The 17,668-nt window shown below is 41.8% G+C and overlaps 3 protein-coding genes across 9 annotated transcripts in view; 1 reads left to right on the forward strand and 2 right to left on the reverse strand.

The window, feature by feature from the left end:
- Positions 1-4,087, reverse strand: part of ALG9 (ALG9 alpha-1,2-mannosyltransferase) — a 92,369-nt gene extending 88,282 nt beyond the window's left edge. For 5 of the 6 annotated variants that reach the window (XM_019653682.1, XM_019653679.1, XM_019653680.1 and 2 more), the window contains exons 1-3: positions 3,853-4,087; positions 2,828-2,966; positions 1,876-2,010 (exon numbers count right to left, since the gene is read on the reverse strand). In XM_019653682.1, coding sequence (XP_019509227.1) covers positions 1,876-2,010; positions 2,828-2,966; positions 3,853-3,989 — 411 coding nt within the window. In that variant the 5' untranslated portion in view covers positions 3,990-4,087. Of the gene's footprint in view, positions 1-1,875; positions 2,011-2,827; positions 2,967-3,389; positions 3,607-3,852 lie in introns of those variants that run through there. The other variant, XM_019653684.1, reaches the window with a different exon arrangement.
- Positions 4,088-6,940: 2,853 nt separating this feature from the next.
- FDXACB1 (ferredoxin-fold anticodon binding domain containing 1) lies at positions 6,941-12,568 on the reverse strand. The gene is made up of 5 exons (XM_019653691.1): positions 12,341-12,568; positions 11,948-12,104; positions 10,078-10,281; positions 9,327-9,485; positions 6,941-8,963 (listed from the first exon to the last, which is right to left on the reverse strand). Exons 1-5 carry the CDS (start codon positions 12,552-12,554, stop codon positions 7,784-7,786), a joined length of 1,914 nt encoding a protein of 637 aa, XP_019509236.1. The 5' UTR covers positions 12,555-12,568; the 3' UTR covers positions 6,941-7,783.
- A 318-nt stretch (positions 12,569-12,886) lies between these two features.
- On the forward strand, positions 12,887-16,009 carry CFAP68 (cilia and flagella associated protein 68). Of its 2 annotated transcripts, none has more exons than XM_019653693.1 (4): positions 12,887-12,970; positions 14,657-14,887; positions 15,401-15,467; positions 15,720-16,009. In XM_019653693.1, exons 1-4 carry the CDS (start codon positions 12,929-12,931, stop codon positions 15,893-15,895), a joined length of 516 nt encoding a protein of 171 aa, XP_019509238.1. In that variant the 5' UTR covers positions 12,887-12,928; the 3' UTR covers positions 15,896-16,009. The 2 variants fall into 2 exon arrangements, with proteins under 2 accessions (XP_019509238.1, XP_019509237.1); XM_019653692.1 differs by lacking the exon at positions 12,887-12,970 and adding an exon at positions 12,987-13,884.
- Positions 16,010-17,668: the final 1,659 nt, after the last annotated feature.

The following is a 17,668-nucleotide window of genomic DNA, read 5'->3' on the forward strand; positions in this document are numbered from 1 at the left end:
AGTTGCTGTCGTTTTGTTCTTCAGTCTAGTTGTGGAGGACGTTGCTTCACTGGCCCAAGTTGGCACCATCATTGCGCTCTTCCCGGGCGAGGCAGATTAGTCGCCGGCTTCTAGACGGCCACTCACTGCGGCTGCTGGCCGCTCATGCTGGCTGCTGGCTACATACGGTAGCCCATGGCAATCCACTGCAGCAGGGGCTGCAGCCTACGCCGTCGTGGGCGACTCATGGCAGCCCAGCTCCAGGTTGAGATGTCGTTCAGCATCTTAGATGTGGAGGGCAGTGTCACTGGCCCTCATACGTGGGATCCGAACCGGGGCCCTCTGGCTTCCCAAGCCAGTTCTTAACCATCACGCCACTCGGCTGGCCCCAAACTTTTTTTATTAGAAAGAGTACATTCTAAAATAATGATAAAAAGTATAGTATTAGAAATACATAAACCATTAACGTAGTCTTCTATGTCATTATCAAGTATTATCTACTTGTATGAGCTATATTTTTACACGACTCACAGCACAGGTTTGTTTACACCAGCATCACCACAAACACGTGAGTAGTGTGTTGTATCTGTCATTGACCGAAGTGCCATTATGCATTGTATTACTATAATGAGGTACCTCTATCCTGCTCCCTAGGGTGGTATCAGTGGGGGCCTACTGGGAAACCTGGACTTCTACCCCCACTTGCAATAACAAGGTAGAAAATCCCCTCCTCTCTCTTGCTGGAGTCGTATTAAAAGAAGGCAGCTAAAACAGAAGGCTTCAATAAAAGCCAGAGGAGCAGAGTACTGCAGAGGAAGCAGCAGACCCATGAGTAAGACCAGAGTCTCATAATGTAATACCCAAAATATACCAAGTTTTAACTGAAAATTATTTGTCAACCAGGAAGATCTCAAACTGAATGAAAGAAGTCGAGCAATAGATACCGAGAGAGAGAAAGAGAGAGAGAGGGAGAGAAATGTCAAAATTATCTGACAAAGTTTTCAAGGAGCCATTGTAAAAATGCTTCAATGAACAATTAAGAATATGCTTTAAACAAATGAAAAAAATAAAGTTTCAGTAAAGAAATAGAAGACATAAAAAAATGAAATGTAAATTTTACAACTGAAAAATATACTAATCAAAATAAAAGCTCAATGAATAGGGTCAACAGTGGAATGGAGGGGAGAGAGGAAAGAACCAGTGAACTGGAAGATAGAAAATTAGAAATTGCTCAATATGAACAACACAGAGAAAAGAGACTGGGGGAAAAAAAAAGAGTCCCAGGAACCTGTGGGACTAAAATAAAATACCTAATATTCATATCACTGGAGTCTCAGGAAAGGAGAAAAGGGGCAGGGCTGAAAAAGAACTCAAAAAAATAACAGCTAAAAACTCCCCAAATTCGGCCAAAGACATAAGCCTAAAGATTCAAGAAGCTAAGTAAGCTCCAAACAAGACAAACCCAAAGAAATCCATGCCAAGACACAGCATAGTCAAATTTCTGAAAAGTAATCAGATTAGGTCTCAGTTAACTCCTAATTATCCTTCAACACTTTAAATTAGGCTCTCCTAATATCCTATCCCACTGTACACTGTACTCTTCATAAGACTCACTGCATTTACAATTACTTGCTCAATGTTCACCTTCCCCATTAAACTATAAATTCCATTAGGGCATGAATTCGGTCACTGTTACATCCACAGTAGTTAACAGAGTGCCTACCAAGTAAAAGTTGCTCAATTAATATTTGTTGAAGAATGAATGAATAAATGATTCTTCTTCAAAAAAGTCCCCTCTTAACTACCAATCTGTTTTGTCCTTTTCTCAAAACTGTCCTATCCCAGAGACTCACCTCTTGATCAGTTGTGATTGTTTCCAGATTGGTCTGCCCTTACCTTATTAGTTTGTAGAATTCTTGCATGAAATGCAGCTGGCCAGGCATGAAGTAACAGGTAAGCATAGGAGCGAATGGCATAAACTGGGGAATATTCCCAAGTCTGAAACCCTTTCCCATAGATGAGGTAGTGTGTCTGAAAGTACAAAACAGATGGATTCAGGGTTACATTGGCAAAAAATCCTTATTAAAAGAATGCAGATAAAGTTTCTAGGCAAAAATATTAATGAGATGAAGGTATACAAAAATGCTGAAACTCTCAATAAGATTTTCAACTAATGGATAAGAATCAAAATGACCCAATATTGAAAAATATTAGGACATTATAAATTAATTCTACAAGACTGTTGTTTTATCAACATTAAAATTTTGAATTTTATCTTCTACTTATTTTTTAAATTTTCATTAGCCAAAACAGAGAAACTCTAAATTTTATATTTTCCTTAAACCACCTACACTAAACATTCTTTATTTTTTTTTATGTGATCAGAAAATTTCACCTCTGAATTTTCTATAGTAGGAAGTGAACATACTTATAAATCTATAAATCAAGAAATAGAAGTATAATAGAAGTATTTAGTAATATTAGTTTAGTAAATAAACATCAGAAGAAATAACAAAAAAAGTTTAAAGAAAGTGGTTGCCTCTGGGGACTGGAACTTTAACATAAGATGTGAAACTGGGAGCTACTGTTTTTCCTTAAAGTTTTGTAGTAGTGGTTAACTTTAAAAACTATCTCAAAGTATTATTTTGATTAAAAAAATGTTTTAAGGAAATTACAAATTACATCTTTTCGTAAAACGGCCAAATTCCCTTAGAATACAAAAGTGAAAATAAAGTTATTTTGCTAATGGTCACACTTGTATATAGTATTTGTATTTTGATTGGTAACAAGGTCCCAAGCAGTGAAATCAAGAACAACAGCAAAACAAAGAAAGAAAGAAATCACCTACTGGTTCCCAGTAGTTGAATGTTTCATCACAGTCAGAGATGTTGCTCAGGAGAGCAGCACATAACCTTGCTGACAGCAGACACTTGAAAGCAGTAGATCCTTCAGGTGCCCAGACTTGTCCTGCTTTGTTCCCAGAGAGCCTGCTCAGAAGCAAAAAAAGTATGTCAGGAAGGACCCGCTAACTAGAACGACTAAAACTAAACAGAAAGGAACAGAATGGTAAGGGACATAGACGCACTTAAGTATTCACCTATAAAGGTGAGTCATTAATTGTTCTTAGATCAACTTTAATCATCCCTTCCACTTCCGTGTTTTTCACGTGTAAATTAATTCATACACTTTAATTCATTGCATCTATGATGCTCCATTTATCCCATGCCAACTAATCACTCATTTGAAGACCACAAAGCTCTCATTCTCTCTTTCTTCTCTTAACAAGGTCATTAGTTTCCATGGTTTTATTCATTTCCCCATCTGTTCCAACGTATAGAGGCCTAATATGGGCAAGGTTCGTAACCTCTTCCAATTCCATACGTTGACAGCTGCTTTAATGGAGTCCTAACCTTCCCAGGCTTGGGGAGAGAAGTGATTGCTGCTGCTGGAGATTGTGGGGTCCATAAATTAGAGTAAAGGATTGGGACTTTGGGGAGAATGAAGGAAGCGGTGAGAGACAGCCGGAAAAAGGTAAACCCTGTGGTCCTGTCAATTTCTCCCAGAGGCTCTGCCAACTCAAACACCAGGACGCCGGCCCATTCTGGGCCTGGGCCAGGAGCTTCACAGATCCGCACCCCAGGGTTTCTTTACAGGAAACACAGGACCCGGGGCGGGGGATCTAAGACCGGGTGAAGAACGAACGTTGACCCGTCCAGGAAGAGCAGTAGGACGTGGCAGCCGAGGCAGCCAGGCCCTCCGGGGGAGAAGGCCGGCCCCAGCGAAGCCCTGCGCGGCGCCGGCGCGACCCTCCCCGGGGCAGCCTCACGCAGCGCCGCCAGCCCGGCCACGCCCCCACCGCGACCGCACACCTACTCGGTGCGGGGCTCCGCGCCGCCCGCCTCCCGGCTGCACAGCAGCTCCCGCAGCTTGTCCGCTTCTACCGCAGAGGCCGTGTCCCCGCCGCTGCCTCCGCTGCCCTTCAGGCGCTGCCGAGCCCCTCGGCTCGCCATGGCCAGCCTGGGTAAAAAAGGTAAGAATTCGGCACCCTACGAAGGCGGCGAGCGCGGAGACATAGCTTTGGCTGGCAAACGGTGTCCGCCGAGGGACAAAAGACCTTGACATGCGCAGAAAAGACGAAATTACAGCGTTATGGGGCCAATTGGGGCAAATGCCTGAGTAGAAAAAAAATCGGACCTGAGACTTTACTTTTATCGTCATAGCTACCCCTTCCACATACTTGTAATGCTGGGCATTCCTCCCTCCAACTCTCTCTTGCTTCACTTTTCAGCATTCTCCACTCCTACAAAAAACCGTCCTTCAGCTCCTCTAGCTAAAAGAAAGCACAAAGTAATTAAGCAACTCTGCAAGGTGAGTACCCGGAGATATTCAGTTAAAAATCATAGCACAGCTGCCTATCAAAGGGTAAGTCCTTAAAAGGTCACTGACAAGTTGCCCTCTCTGTATTTTGGTAAGAGTAGTAGGGACAGCCTGTAATTAACTGCTTCAGAGACACAGCCCTAATGGCAGAATATAGAATGAGAAGTGAAACACTGAAAAAATTCTGTGCAGCAAATTCAACCAGACACCAGTGACTGCCATTGCTACTACAGCATAATGGTAAGCATTTTACAGATTTTATCCTTTTAAAATGTTATACTCATAACAACCTTGTTTTATCAAGAAGGAAACTGAGGCCCAAGGTTGCATAGTTAGGAAATGGTGGAGCCATATACTAACCCAGGTCCAACCCAACCCAGGAACCGTATTCCAAACCGGAACTTACTACAAAGCCCATGCTCTTCCAACCAGGAGATCAGGAGAAAGCTCTTGATTTCATACAGGCATTTTAACAAGTATACAGGCATCTTGATGATACCATGCCTGTGACGCTCAGGGTTCATTCACCTGTTCCTGACACTGTGCCCACTCCCCCAACCACAGAGCTCTTCCTACCCCGTGGTGCTCTGTACCAGTAACTAAAACGAGTTTATAGAGAGAATGCTAAACTTGACAGGGTCTCAGGTTGATTTCATACTAAAAATTTCCAAGTATTGAAAATGGTGATTGATCATATTGCTCAATTCCCATATGCAATTTTATTAGTTACCAAGTTCGGACATCCCAGCCTACCTATATCTCATACATCCATTTCCTTTTTATTTCACTCTAACACCAGCCCCTCTCTGCCTCTTCCTAGGACTACAATAGCATCTTTACAGGGATCTCCTATCTCAAATTGATCCTGTGCAACACTGTCCAGTTAATTCTCAAAAGCACTACTCTTGTGTCACTTCCTTAATCAAAACACATTTTTGGGCCAGCCAAGTGGCTCAGTTGGTTAAGAGCTCGCTCAAGAGTGTGAGCTCTGAGCAACAGCAGTTCGATTCCCGGCCCAAGCTGAGCAGCCGCTGAGCTGCCAACAGGTGGCAGGATGGCTCAGCTAAAAAAATGAAATAAAATTTTAAAAAATCAATAAATAAAAACTCACATTTTTTCCTATTGTTGCCAAATAAAGTACAAACTCCTTATTTTAGCATTCAGCCTTTCATGAACTAACTCCAGCCCCAGCCAACCTGCTTTCCTTTTTTTTTTTAAGTAGCAGAAAAGGAGTTTATTAGAAGAAAAAATACATTTCACAGAAACAGAAGTGCGCCCAAAACTAGAGAATGGCTCATGGGTCATAATTAGAAGAGAAAGTATACTCCAAAGAGTTTGGAGCGGGCGGAGCGAAGGAAGCTCAAAAGACCCCAACCTGCTTTTCTAATCTTATCTCCCACTACCTTCCTATATACATTTTACATTCCAACTAACTAGCAAGAAAAGTGCCCCAAATGCACCCTTATCTATTCCTCTGCTCATATGCCCTCTGCTTGGAATGCACACCCTCTCTTGCCTAACAATCCCCCCCGACATCCCTGTGCCTTTAAGATCCAGCTCAAATGTAATCATTTCATCAATGTACAAGGCACTATTGGAGATAGAAGAAAGCTATAAATCACATTACATGCCCTTAATTAGCTTATATTCTATGTAGAGAGCTAATACATGTGTCCTAAGAGATCCCTTGATTCTTTTTTTTTTTTAAAGATTTTATTGGGGAATTGGGGGAGGGAACAGCATTGGGGAATCAGGGAAGGGGAACAGACAAGTTGCTGTCCTTTTGTTCTTCGTCTAGTTGTGGAGGACATCGCTTCACTGCCCCATGTTGGTATTGTGATCATTGCGCTCTTCCCAGCTGAGGCAGATCAGTTGCCGACCGGCTGCTCACGGCAGTTCACAGCAGCTCACGCTGGCTGCTGGCCCCTCACGGTAGCTTGCAGCCCACTGCAGCCTATGCCATCATTGCTGGAGACTCACGGCAGCCCAGCTCCAGGTTGAGCTGTTGTTCACCATCTTAGCTGTAGAGGGCACAGCGTCACTGGCCCTTATGTGGGATCCAAACTGGTGGCCTTGCTGCTCAGAGCTCGCGTTCCCAAGCCAACTCTTAACCAACGAGCCACTCAGCTGGCCCAATCCCTTGATTCTTCACTCCAAAACTTACTCCTATGTTTTCCTATTTGTTAATGACACTATTCTTCCAGGTGCTCAGGTAAAAAAAACCTAGGAGTCCTTCTTGATTCCTCTACTTCTCTGACTTCACACCTTCCACCCATGCACATACATTTAATTCATCAGCAAGTCCTTCTAAATATTACCCAATCTAACAACTTCTTACACCCTGGCCCAAGCCACCATTATCTCTTGTTTGCAATATCATAATAACCTTCTAATTTGTTTCTTTGTTTCTATTCTTGCCTTCCCATATGCTTTTCTCCAAATACAAGAATAAATGAGGGCCGGCCGAGTGGCGTGAGGGTTAAGAACTGGCTTGGGATACCAGAGGGCCCCGGTTCGGATCCCACATGTGAGGGCCAGTGACACTGCCCTCCACAAAAAACAAACAAACAAACAAGATGAAGAATAAATGAGACAGTTATTTACTTCACAAAGTTTACAATACAATTTCAATCGGAGCCTAACTATTAACAGGAATGTACATTAATCCACATTAGAGTACCCCATTCTTCAAAGTCCTGAGCTGAGCCAAGCTCACAGTGTCCCTTAGAGATGCTTACAACAGAAAGCCCCAAAATCTAGGCAGGCAAGCTTTAGAGTGAATAACATTTGAGAGATTACTGTTGAAGAAGTCTAGAGAAGGAGTACAGAAACAAAGTGACAGAAAGAACATGGGCTCTACGTAGAGTCAGAAAGAGCCAAGTATGAACTCTAAATCTGACACTTATTAGTTCCATGACTTTAACAGTAGTCAACCACAGAATAAAAATAATGATGATACCAATACTAATTATTGATCACTTGCATCTTACCCAAGCTAATAAATGTTGGTCTGTCTGACTCTAAAAACTACTCTCATAAATTCATTTAGTGAGATGATACTATAGAGTTAAGGGAAGAGAAAATGACAGTGTGGAAAATGTATTTTAATATATATTTGATGAGCACTCAAGTTCTACTGCCTCTTTAGCAATAGAGCATCTAAAGTACAAGATGATGTTTTACTTTTTTATTTTCCTAGTCATTACTCAGGATCAAAATACTGCACAACTCCAAAGGTCACTAATCACATTATAGTCTATAAGGTTAAGTGACCGAGTCACAGGTATCTTTACAGTCAACCAACAGTGGCTATAGACACAAGGTAGAATATTTTCCAAAAAACCTCCCAGAAAGGACTCCCAGTTACAAATTGGTCTTTTTCATCCCACACCCATGAGGATCAAACTGTAGAAATGAATTCACTAAACTATCGAGGTGTCAGGTGTAGTCGTTGTTGAATCTCTTTCCTAAATTGGGACTGCATTGATATTACCTGCTGCTGGGTAAGGGCCTTGTCACAGGTCTGGTAGGTCAATCTATAGCAGAGGCTGACCTGTTCAGTCTTGGGATGCTGAAAACGACTAAGGAATTGTATGGATATGACAGTGTCCTGCGACACTGATCGGGCCACAGTGTGAAACTCTAGTTCATCAAATCCTTTCTTCTCATCTAACCAAAAACTAATATCATGCACAAAGCATGGAGGATATAGGGAATAGCTTTTAAAGGGTTCTATTTTCCCAGAGACAAAACTCTTCAGGAAACGTTTATCAAAGGTCCACAACATCCTCCAGTCAGAGATACCCCAGATAAGCATGGCTAAGAGGTCCAAGTTCATAGACACAAACACAAAACACTGGTCTTTGTGTATAATGCTTGTAGCAGATGTGGTGACAGACCCAATAATCAGATCCTTGGCAAAATCTGGGCCAAAATTATGAGACTTCACATTAATCATATAATCTTTCCCATTTGGTTGAAAGACAAATTCTACTGAACTACTCAGTTTAGAGCCCTCCACAGCTGTCTGGGTCAGAAAGCTATCTAGAATGCCCTTCAGATGATCCAGTAGTGACTGAAGACAGCCATCCTTCAGATTTTGATTAAATCCAAGGATAAATAAAGTCTCATGAAATGCTGGCATTGTAAAAGGCAAGATGAGGCACTTCCGAAAGACTGGTCCACTGAGGATGTGCAGAGAACCTGGGAGGAAGTCTGGTGCTTGAATGATAGCCTGAACATGAACTAGGAGAGAAGGTCTAAGGCAGGCCTTGGCTTGGCCATAGATTCCGTCATGAGCTTCTTCCTTACCATCTCTTCCAGGGCTCTTGGGAAGGCTAAGTTCTGAAAATGACACTATGAAGTCCTCCATGTCTTGTGTTGTGCCACCAGTTAGGGGCTCATAATTTGTATTATCCTTAAGGAGATTAATCCAAAAGACTGCTGATAGGTCACAGTTCCAGGAAGTGGGAACACTGGTGCCTCCCTGTGGCAGCAAAGGGAAGGAACACTTCAGTCTTTTTAGAGGGAAAGCTTTGCCCAATTCAGCAATCAGTTTCTCATTTATGGTTTTGATAGGATGACATGAAGATGCTTCTAAGAAACCCCTGTTTGAACACAAAATAACATTTTTAACTTAATAAGTAATTATAATTTAGCTAGAATACAAAGTACAAATAGCTGAATAAAAAAGAATTATCCTTAAGTTGATCCTGAAAGGAGACAAAGAAATCATCCACCAAAAACAGAGAAATCATGTGTTTCAGAATTCTGACAGCCACATCCCTACAATATACCAGAAAATATGACAGTTTTTAATTCTAAAGAGGGTTATGTAAGCCAGACTGACAAGTATTCACAGTACCAACATCATAAACCGTATATGTAGCATTCATTCAATATATGGTTGCCATCAAGCCAATAAGGATACAGCTAGAGATAGAAGTGATTTCTGGTAAAATAACAGTTACCTGTTCAACTTTCCTGCAAGTGCTCCTGGTTCTGGAAAGGAAAACCACTGGCCATCCAGTTTGATCTTAAAGACTCTTGGTTGCAAACCTTCAAAGGGTAAGCTCCGGGTGAAGATATGGTTCACAGCACCTTCTACATGAAAGGACTTATTTTGACTCCTGGCAAAATAAACACCAAGTATGAAGTCTGTCATTAAAAAAGCAAGTGTTGGGCGGCCGAGTGGCATGATGGTTAAGAGCTGGCTTGGGACACCAGAGGGCCTGGTTCGGATCCCACATATGAGGGCCAGTGACAATGCCCTCTACAGCTAAGATGCTGAACAACAGCTCAACCTGGAGCTGGGCTGCCAGGAGTTGCCGGCAACGGCGTAGGCTGCAGCCCCTGGTGCAGTGGGTTGCCATGGGCTACCGTGTGTGGCCGGCAGCCAGCGTGAGCGGCCAGCAGCCATCCAGAAGCCGGCGACTGATCTGCCTCGCCCAGGAAGAGCGCGATGGTGCCAACTTCGGCCAGTGAAGCAACATCCTCCACAACTAGACTGAAGAACAAAACGACAGCAACTTGTCTGTTCCCCTTCCCCCAGTTCCCCAGCGCTGTTCCCATCCCCCAAACCCCCAATAAAAATCTTTAAAAATAAAAAGCAAGTGTTTCTAGAAACTGAATCAGGAAATTGGCAAGGAAAAAGTTTGCCTATGAAATATTTTTATCATCAGTGAGAGAGATAAAAAGGCTTAGACCTGTATTATTACTTACCTATATCCAGTGCACTTGTACCCTGGCATAGTCTCACAGCTGAAGGGATGCACATCACTTAAAATGAATCGTCCCAGAGCTGCCATGGCAACCACTTGCCAACTGTTGTGCCATTCTCTTATGGGATTATCAGCAGGAGTCCCGCCTTGTCCTCTACACAATGCCACATGGACTTCTCCTTCCTCTGCAAGAACATCTGCACAGCTAATGGGAGGAGGGGGACACCAGCCGTTTATCAGAAACAAGTAGAAATTACCACAGGAGTTAGCTGTATATACATGGTTTGGCTGTGAAATAATTAAAATCCATCATACCCATTTGCAAAGGTCTATTAGACTTCAAACATGCAAAGAAAGTAGCTGGAAGTAAATAAGAATGTAAATTCAATGTTCAATTTATAACTGATACTAGTGGCTGACAAGGTACCCAACTTGGTATTTGCATTGTTCATCTATATCAATGCCTGCAAAGTTCCTATTCATGATTCACTGATCAAGCTGTTCTTCCCCTTGGAGAAAGTTGTTCTTTTCACTCCCCTCGTGCCTATTAAAATTTTGTACTAAAAATTCTAACTTAAAATACTGCCTCTGTAAAAAGTTTGTTGACAACTAAGATCCAAAGAGACCTGCAGTTGTATCATGTTTTCGTATAATAGTGTTAAGCACTGTTTTAAGTTCACAATTATTTTATGAGGTAGTTAATTGTTAGTATCCTCAGTTTATAGATGAGGAAGAAGAAAAGGATTAATACCTAAAATCACACAGCTATTAAGTGGTAGGTGTGGATCTGAATTCAGGCAATTTGCCTCCTGAATCCATACCTTAGATATTAGACAAAACTGGCTACCATTATTTTGCATTATCAAAAATAGGTGGCCCTCTATCCAGAAAAACCCAAGAACATTAATTCGAAAAAATATATGCACCCCTATGTTCACTGCGGCGCCATTCACAATAGCTAAGACTTGGAAACAACTGAAATGCCCAGCAGTAGACGACTGGATTAAGAAACTATGGTGCATTTACACAATGGAGTATTACTCAGCTATAAAGAAGAATGAAATAGTACCATTTGCAATGATATGGATGGAACTAGAGAACATTATGCTAAGTGAAATAAGTCAGAGAAAGACAAATACCATATGATCTCACTTATATGTGGAATCTAAAAAACTGAATAAATGAGAAATGTAAACAGAAATAATCTCAGAGACACAGAGGAAAAACTGAGGGTTACTAGCTGGGAGGGGGTGGGGATGAAGGAGAAGGGCAAGGGACGAGACAGTACAAATTGGTAATTGCAATATGGCCTCAGGGATAGAAAAGACAGACTGGAGAATATAATCAATAATGTTATAAATATTTCTTAGGGGGCCAGATGGTCTCATGTCTTGTTAGGGAGACCACTTCATAGTTGGTGTAGAGGCCTGACCACCGCACTGTATATCTGAAGCTGATGTTGAATAATATTGTATGTCAATTACAACTATATATACATATAGTCACGGGATGTGGAATAGAGGGTGGGAATGGAGTCAATGTAATTGTAATAGATAAGTATGATATCAGGCGTGGGAGGGCAGTAGATGGGGGGTGGGGGTTGTTAACTTTGTGAGGGGTGTAAAGGATAACTATTGCATGGTTCTGTACACCTGAAACTAATAAAAATAATAAAATTTAAAAATAGGTGGTCCTCCTTTTACACGTCTGCCTTTCCAACTAGATTGTGGGTTATCTGGAGCTTCACATTCTCTCTAAACCTATCGTAGTAACTTACACACCTATGCCTAATTTCCCGCACTATGATGTTTGAGTGCAGTAACTATGTAATGTACACGTTAAACATTCTGTGAGTGCTCTCCTTTCCTCACCTCTGGAAAAACTTGGCAAGCAGTTCCCTGTTCCTAGCTACTCCAGCTTTGCGTCCACAGTGCGGAAAGTTAAAATAAATTCGATCAAACTGCCTGTCGTGCAGTTCAAAGGCATCCGCCAGCTGGGTGCAGTCCACACCAAAACGTATCTTGGTACCTGGCACGAAATATACACAGGAGGATGTCTTAAGACCTGTAACCAGAGAAAACCCTACCCTAACCTGAACCGTACAAACAACCCAGGTCTAGGCACATAGCGGGGCTTTCGGTAAACGTCTGAAAGACGTCCAAGAGCAATCCCCACGTGGCTTGATTCCCCAAGTGCCCACCCTTTTCTCTTCGGGCCACGCGGGAAGCTGGGCGGGGCTTCGCGGGAGCGCGCGGCCTCAGTACCTCGCTCGTGTAGGCGCTGCAGGTTCTCCCGAGCCACCGGGTCCGGGGCTACGTCGGCCGGGCGCTGGAGGCAGGTGGCGGTTAGACTAGTGCTGGGATCCAGGGTCTCGCTCAGAGCGGCGGCGAAGGAGAAATTCCCCTCCCCAACCAACAGGAGGCGCCGAGGGGCCATAACCTCAACTTGCTCCCCGCTCGCGTCCTCGGAGGCGCTCATTTATTACGTCACTTCTTTCGCGGGCCTCTGGCGGGCCCCTCTTCATCCGTCGCTAGTTAATGACGCACCCACAACACCTGGTTGCCTTGACAAACGAGTACTGCGATATCCTGGGAGGACAGCGAGCATGAGTGCAAAAGCGAGATGCGGGCGAAGCGGTTCCCTCAGACCTCCACTCTCTCGGGAATGTCAAAATAAATGCCTTTTAGCTCGAGGACGGCCCTGAGCGACTTCGTGACACCTGCATGAGGGTCACAAGTGAGGCGAGTCCTAAGTGAAGGAGGCGGGGCAGGGCTGAGGCCAAGCAGAGGTTAGGCTGCGTTCTTCATGTTCCTGTCACAGAGGATTTTATAACAGTCTTCATCTCATCCGAAATGGCTGCTGCCCACTGTCTCAGCAGCTCGGAGTTTCTCCAGGTGCCTCTATCTTCTGCCTTTTATTTATTCATAAAATAGTGAGTTCTTGTTATGTGCCACTGTGAGGGTGGTTAGATAGGTATACGGATAAGCAAGATGTGGTCTGTGATTTAACTGAGCTTGCAGCCTGGTGATGGATACACAACAAAAGAGGCAATTCTGATATAGTAGGATGTCCGGCTATGAGTGGAGTAATTGAAAAGATTTTAAATAGGAAGATGACACAGATTTTCATTTTCTAAAGTCCTGCTCTCTTCTGGAGAAGGGTTGGAGAAGAACAAGGCTGATGGCAAGATCAGATAGGAGGCAACTGCAGTAATAGAAACCAGGGCTGATAGTGATCTGAATTGGATCTTGGCAGTAGAGATGGAGAGTAGTGGACTGATTCAGAAATCAACAAGACCTAGTGATTTGGATGGATGTAAGGGATTAAAAGAAATCAGAGTCAAAGATAAGCCCCAGGTTCCAGGAGTGGACAACTGAGTGGATAGTGATGTCTGTCCTTACAGCCCCAGGACAGTGTCACCTTGGTCTGCAGTCTGAGCACTAGGCCTGTTGGACTTTCCAGGACCAGCTACTCTTTAGTCATCATGCTGTTTGTTGACATCACTACATGCACCTAGCTTCAAAAAGGCACATGATGTGAGGACAGTTACCTTTAAACTTACAGTATTGACTTTGTCCCCACCTGTGCAAAGGTGGGTGGGTGGTGACTCCCAAATCATGGCCATCTGTTCATGGCGATCTGGGTGATCTACATTATTTCTTTGCTTGGAGAACTGGGAGGGCCAGGTTTGCTGACATCTCTTCATTTAAAGAACATGGACGAGAAGAGTAAGGTTTTCTGTCACTCTCCTATAGAATCTTCAACCAACAGAAGCTACTCAGCATCAAATTACTCTTCTTCAGAGAAGGTATTGTCTTGCTTCTAAGCCAAGGGACCAGACTTATTTTTTGCCCCAAAAATAAAAATGGTTCGGTTCTTCATTTCTGTCAAAATAATTGAAATTCAGGCATTGGTCATCTAGTATGTGCAAAGCACTGTTGATTGGGAGGGCAGGCAGAAGAAGAGGGTGTGATAATGAATAAGACACAGATCCTGTCCACAAGGGATGTACAATTCAGAATAGGGGTTCAACGCACATTTCAAGAACTTTTAACACATGGTAGAAAGTTATAAATATAGAAAGAGATGAACATAAGTTCTGTGTGAGACAAATGAGAAGTTAACAAGAGAAAGCATATGGAATAAGTGGCATTTGAACTGGGCCTAGAAGGAAGGAAACGATTTAGTGATCATTTATTGTGTTTTCTAGTTTTCCAACTCTCACTTCTCCCTGTTCTCTTTGACTATAACAATACTCTTAATCCTTAAATTCCCGCATCTCAAAATTACCTGAACTTTTAGCTAGTTCTCCATATAGTATTGGGGGCACTAAAGTTTCCTGCCTTTTTTAGGGGGAGCATTTGATCTATATAGTAATCCACTACTGCTGATTGAGAGGATAGATCAAAGGACTCGTGAACCTGGAGAAAAAGAAACAGAACTACAACAATTAAATTGGCAGGAAAGCCTAGATCCTCAGTAAGATGTGCTTATATTATGCCTGACCAAGAGTGAGAAAGGGATGCCTCGTCTGCTTTCTGGTTTGTGCAACAAGCTTTTCTATTTTCACCTTTTCCCAGAGACAGTTCCTCACCTGTTTCCTTACAAACCCACACTATGGCAGCCTCATTAATGCAGATGGCCACGCTGAAGTGTGGACAGATTGGAATGATATGTCCAAGTTTTTCCAGTATGGTTGGAGATGCACCACTAATGAGAATGCCTATTCGAACCGTACCCTTATGGGCAACTGGAACCAGGAAAGATATGACCTAAGGAATATCGTGCAGCCCAAACCCTTGCCTTCCCAGGTAATCTCTTTGTTTCCTTCTGTTAGCAAAAGAAATGCCAGTGGCTATTTGAGAGGCAGGAATCTCATAACTGCCAATGCTGAGATCTCTCAGGCTTCTGTTCAGTGAAGTGGTTGGGGGAGGGCAGCAGTCCTTAGCTGGAATACCTATCCTACTTTACTTTCAAGTTGGATATTAATTATTGTGAGGTAATAAAAGGATGGGTAGTAATCTTTCTCTTGCTTCTGTTTAAACTTTATTCATCTACAGAAACATAACGTCTTCCGACTCAGGCTAGCTTTTCCCCTGGTCCTTGCCTACCTAGATTTGTCATTTATCTGTGTCTTGCCCTTATATCACTCCTAAACACATGTACAAAGGTTATGGATTAGTAGAACATAGAGTAATGACATATAGAACTCTAGTCAATCTAAAATATGACAGAGCTTGATAGAATTCATGTCACTGTGATTTTTATTTCCCAGTATTGGGTATAGACTCCTATATTTTTAATCTATTACTTTTTCTTTCCAGTTTGGACACTACTTTGAAACAACATATGATACGAGCTACAACAACAAAATGCCGCTTTCAACCCATAGTAGGTGGACAGTTGTTTTTTTAATTTTTGGGCTCTCAGGACCCAACTTAGGCCTAGAATATAGAAAGAACTCAAATAAAAATAAACTGAATGAGTGAATAAGGGAATGAATGAGTGGATGATTTCTCTGTTTTCTCAGTTTTGACTGGACTCATTCTCTATTCCCTCAGCAATAACAGTGAGATTGGTTACTAAGACTCCTTGCTACTGACTAATTCCACTTGTCTTTGCTTCTCTTTTCTCCTCCCTCAGGATTTAAGCGAGAGCCTCACTGGTTCCCAGGACATCAACCTGAGCTAGATCCTCCTCGGTACAAATGCACAGGAAAGTCAACTTATATGAGCAGCTATTCAAAACCTCAAGTTGGACATCACTGTGTGTGTGTGTGTAATCATAATAACTGCCAATTTCAGGGTCCAGAATTCTAAGAATAAGAAGCTTCATTTTTCTCGAGTAGAATGTAGGAGGGAGCAAATTCTAAGCACAACTAAGAATTTAGCAGACTGTTTCACTCTCTGAATAAATAAAGCACAGAAAACTTTCTCTACCCCCTCACCCCCGTTTTTTGGTTTTAACCAAGATTTACATGTTAAATTTAAGTTGATTACATATACTCTTGTTCTACATTAGGGTTGTTATAGGAGGGCATTAAAAATAATTATTTCTTGGGGCTGGCTGAGTGGCTCAGTTGGTTAAGAGCTCGCTCAGGAGTTTGAGCTCTGAGCAACAGCAGTTCAATTCCCGGCCTGAGCTGAACTGCCAACAGATGGCAGGATGGCTCAGCTAAAAAAAAAAAAATTTTTTTTCTCGCAAGTCTTACAACCACTCTGCTGTTCCCTGCCTTCCATCAGCAGCAGAACTGCAAAATCCAGTATGACTTAGGTTACATTTGGCTAGATGATTTCTGGGCATGAGCCTGTAGTCATGGTCAGACAGTGTAACTTTATTGTGATCTTAATTAACATCCCTCTTAAGGACTAGAAAAAGAAGAATAACATTTTTTATTATTATAGAGAATTTAAAACATACACAAGTAGACAGAATATTATAATGAACTCCCATCTTCAAAAATTTATGACCAATTTTATCTCCCCTATCTACTTTCTTTATTTTTTAAAATTAATTTTGGAGCAAATCTCAGAAATTTTATCATTTCTTCTATTAAGACTCCATTTATATTTCAAAAACATAAGACTGTCAGTTTTTGACTCCCCACAAAGATCACCACAGAAACCTGTTGATTAAACATGTCGCAAGGAACAACATCAACTTGACATACTTGGTAATGATTCAAAAAAGGGAATGTTAGAGTAAGGTGTTTTCAGGAATTCAGGATAAAAGTTCAGTAGGTTTAAGTTTAAGATGGGTCTTTCAAAGTGGGGGACTGATAGAGACTGAAAAAAGGTTGTGATTTGTTTAGGGTTAGTGAACACAGGGAGGCAACAGTCTTAATTTTAAAATGGCTAAACTTAGCAGTATTTTCCTATTTTTTGTCTCCTGTTTAAGATGACAATATAATATATATTACCTCCCAAGCCTTTATTATTTTATATTGTAGATATAGATATGGAATTTATGTTGAATATGATGTTGGCTAGTGACTAAGTTTCTTTTTTTTCTATATTTCTATCCCAGTGTTAATTATTGAAAAGATATGCTTTCTCCACTGCTCTTCAGTCAACTGTGTATTCTTAGTTCTGTTTCTGCATTCTCTATTATATTCCATTGGCCTACTTGTCATTCTATATCTTGTCTTAGCTATAATGCTTTAATTACCTCACTATCTAAATTACAATAATTTCATAAGTCTTAAAATCTAATAGATTATATCCTTTCACCTTGTTTTTCTTCAAGAGTGTCTTAGCTGTTTCTGACCATTTGCAGTTCCATATAAATTTTAGGATCAGGTTGTCAAGTTCCACAGAAAGATACTGTTAGGATGTTGATAGAAATTGCATTGTATTGTTAGATCAGTTTTAGAATTTGAGTTGTTTTTTATTAATTTTAATAATTTATTGATGTGTGTTCTTGCGATATGAATACTATTTTAGAGGCACTTTTTTTTTTAAAGATGTTTATTGGGGAATTGGGGAGATGGGAACAGCGCTGGGAAATTGGGGGAAGGGGAACAGACAAGTTGCTGTCGTTTTGTTCTTCAGTCTAGTTGTGGAGGACGTTGCTTCACTGGCCCAAGTTGGCAC

The sequence above is a fragment of the Hipposideros armiger genome, unplaced genomic scaffold, assembly GCF_001890085.2.
Source record: "Hipposideros armiger isolate ML-2016 unplaced genomic scaffold, ASM189008v1 scaffold_204, whole genome shotgun sequence".
Classification (NCBI taxonomy): Eukaryota; Metazoa; Chordata; class Mammalia; order Chiroptera; family Hipposideridae; genus Hipposideros; species Hipposideros armiger.

What these genes read in the sequence shown, in the direction of transcription:
- CFAP68 (XM_019653692.1), top strand. Translation starts at nt 13,708, where the DNA reads ATGGCGATCTGGGTGATCTACATTATTTCTTTGCTTGGAGAACTGGGA. An exon ending in ATTACTCTTCTTCAGAGAAG is followed by an intron (nt 13,885 to 14,656) that starts GTATTGTCTTGC and finishes ACCTTTTCCCAG; the next exon opens with AGACAGTTCCTCACCTGTTT. An exon ending in AATGCCGCTTTCAACCCATA is followed by an intron (nt 15,468 to 15,719) that starts GTAGGTGGACAG and finishes CTCCTCCCTCAG; the next exon opens with GATTTAAGCGAGAGCCTCAC.
- FDXACB1 (XM_019653691.1), bottom strand. Translation starts at nt 12,554, where the DNA reads ATGAGCGCCTCCGAGGACGCGAGCGGGGAGCAAGTTGAGGTTATGGCC. An exon ending in GCAGCGCCTACACGAGCGAG is followed by an intron (nt 12,105 to 12,340) that starts GTACTGAGGCCG and finishes ATTTCGTGCCAG; the next exon opens with GTACCAAGATACGTTTTGGT. An exon ending in CTTGCCAAGTTTTTCCAGAG is followed by an intron (nt 10,282 to 11,947) that starts GTGAGGAAAGGA and finishes TCCTCCCATTAG; the next exon opens with CTGTGCAGATGTTCTTGCAG.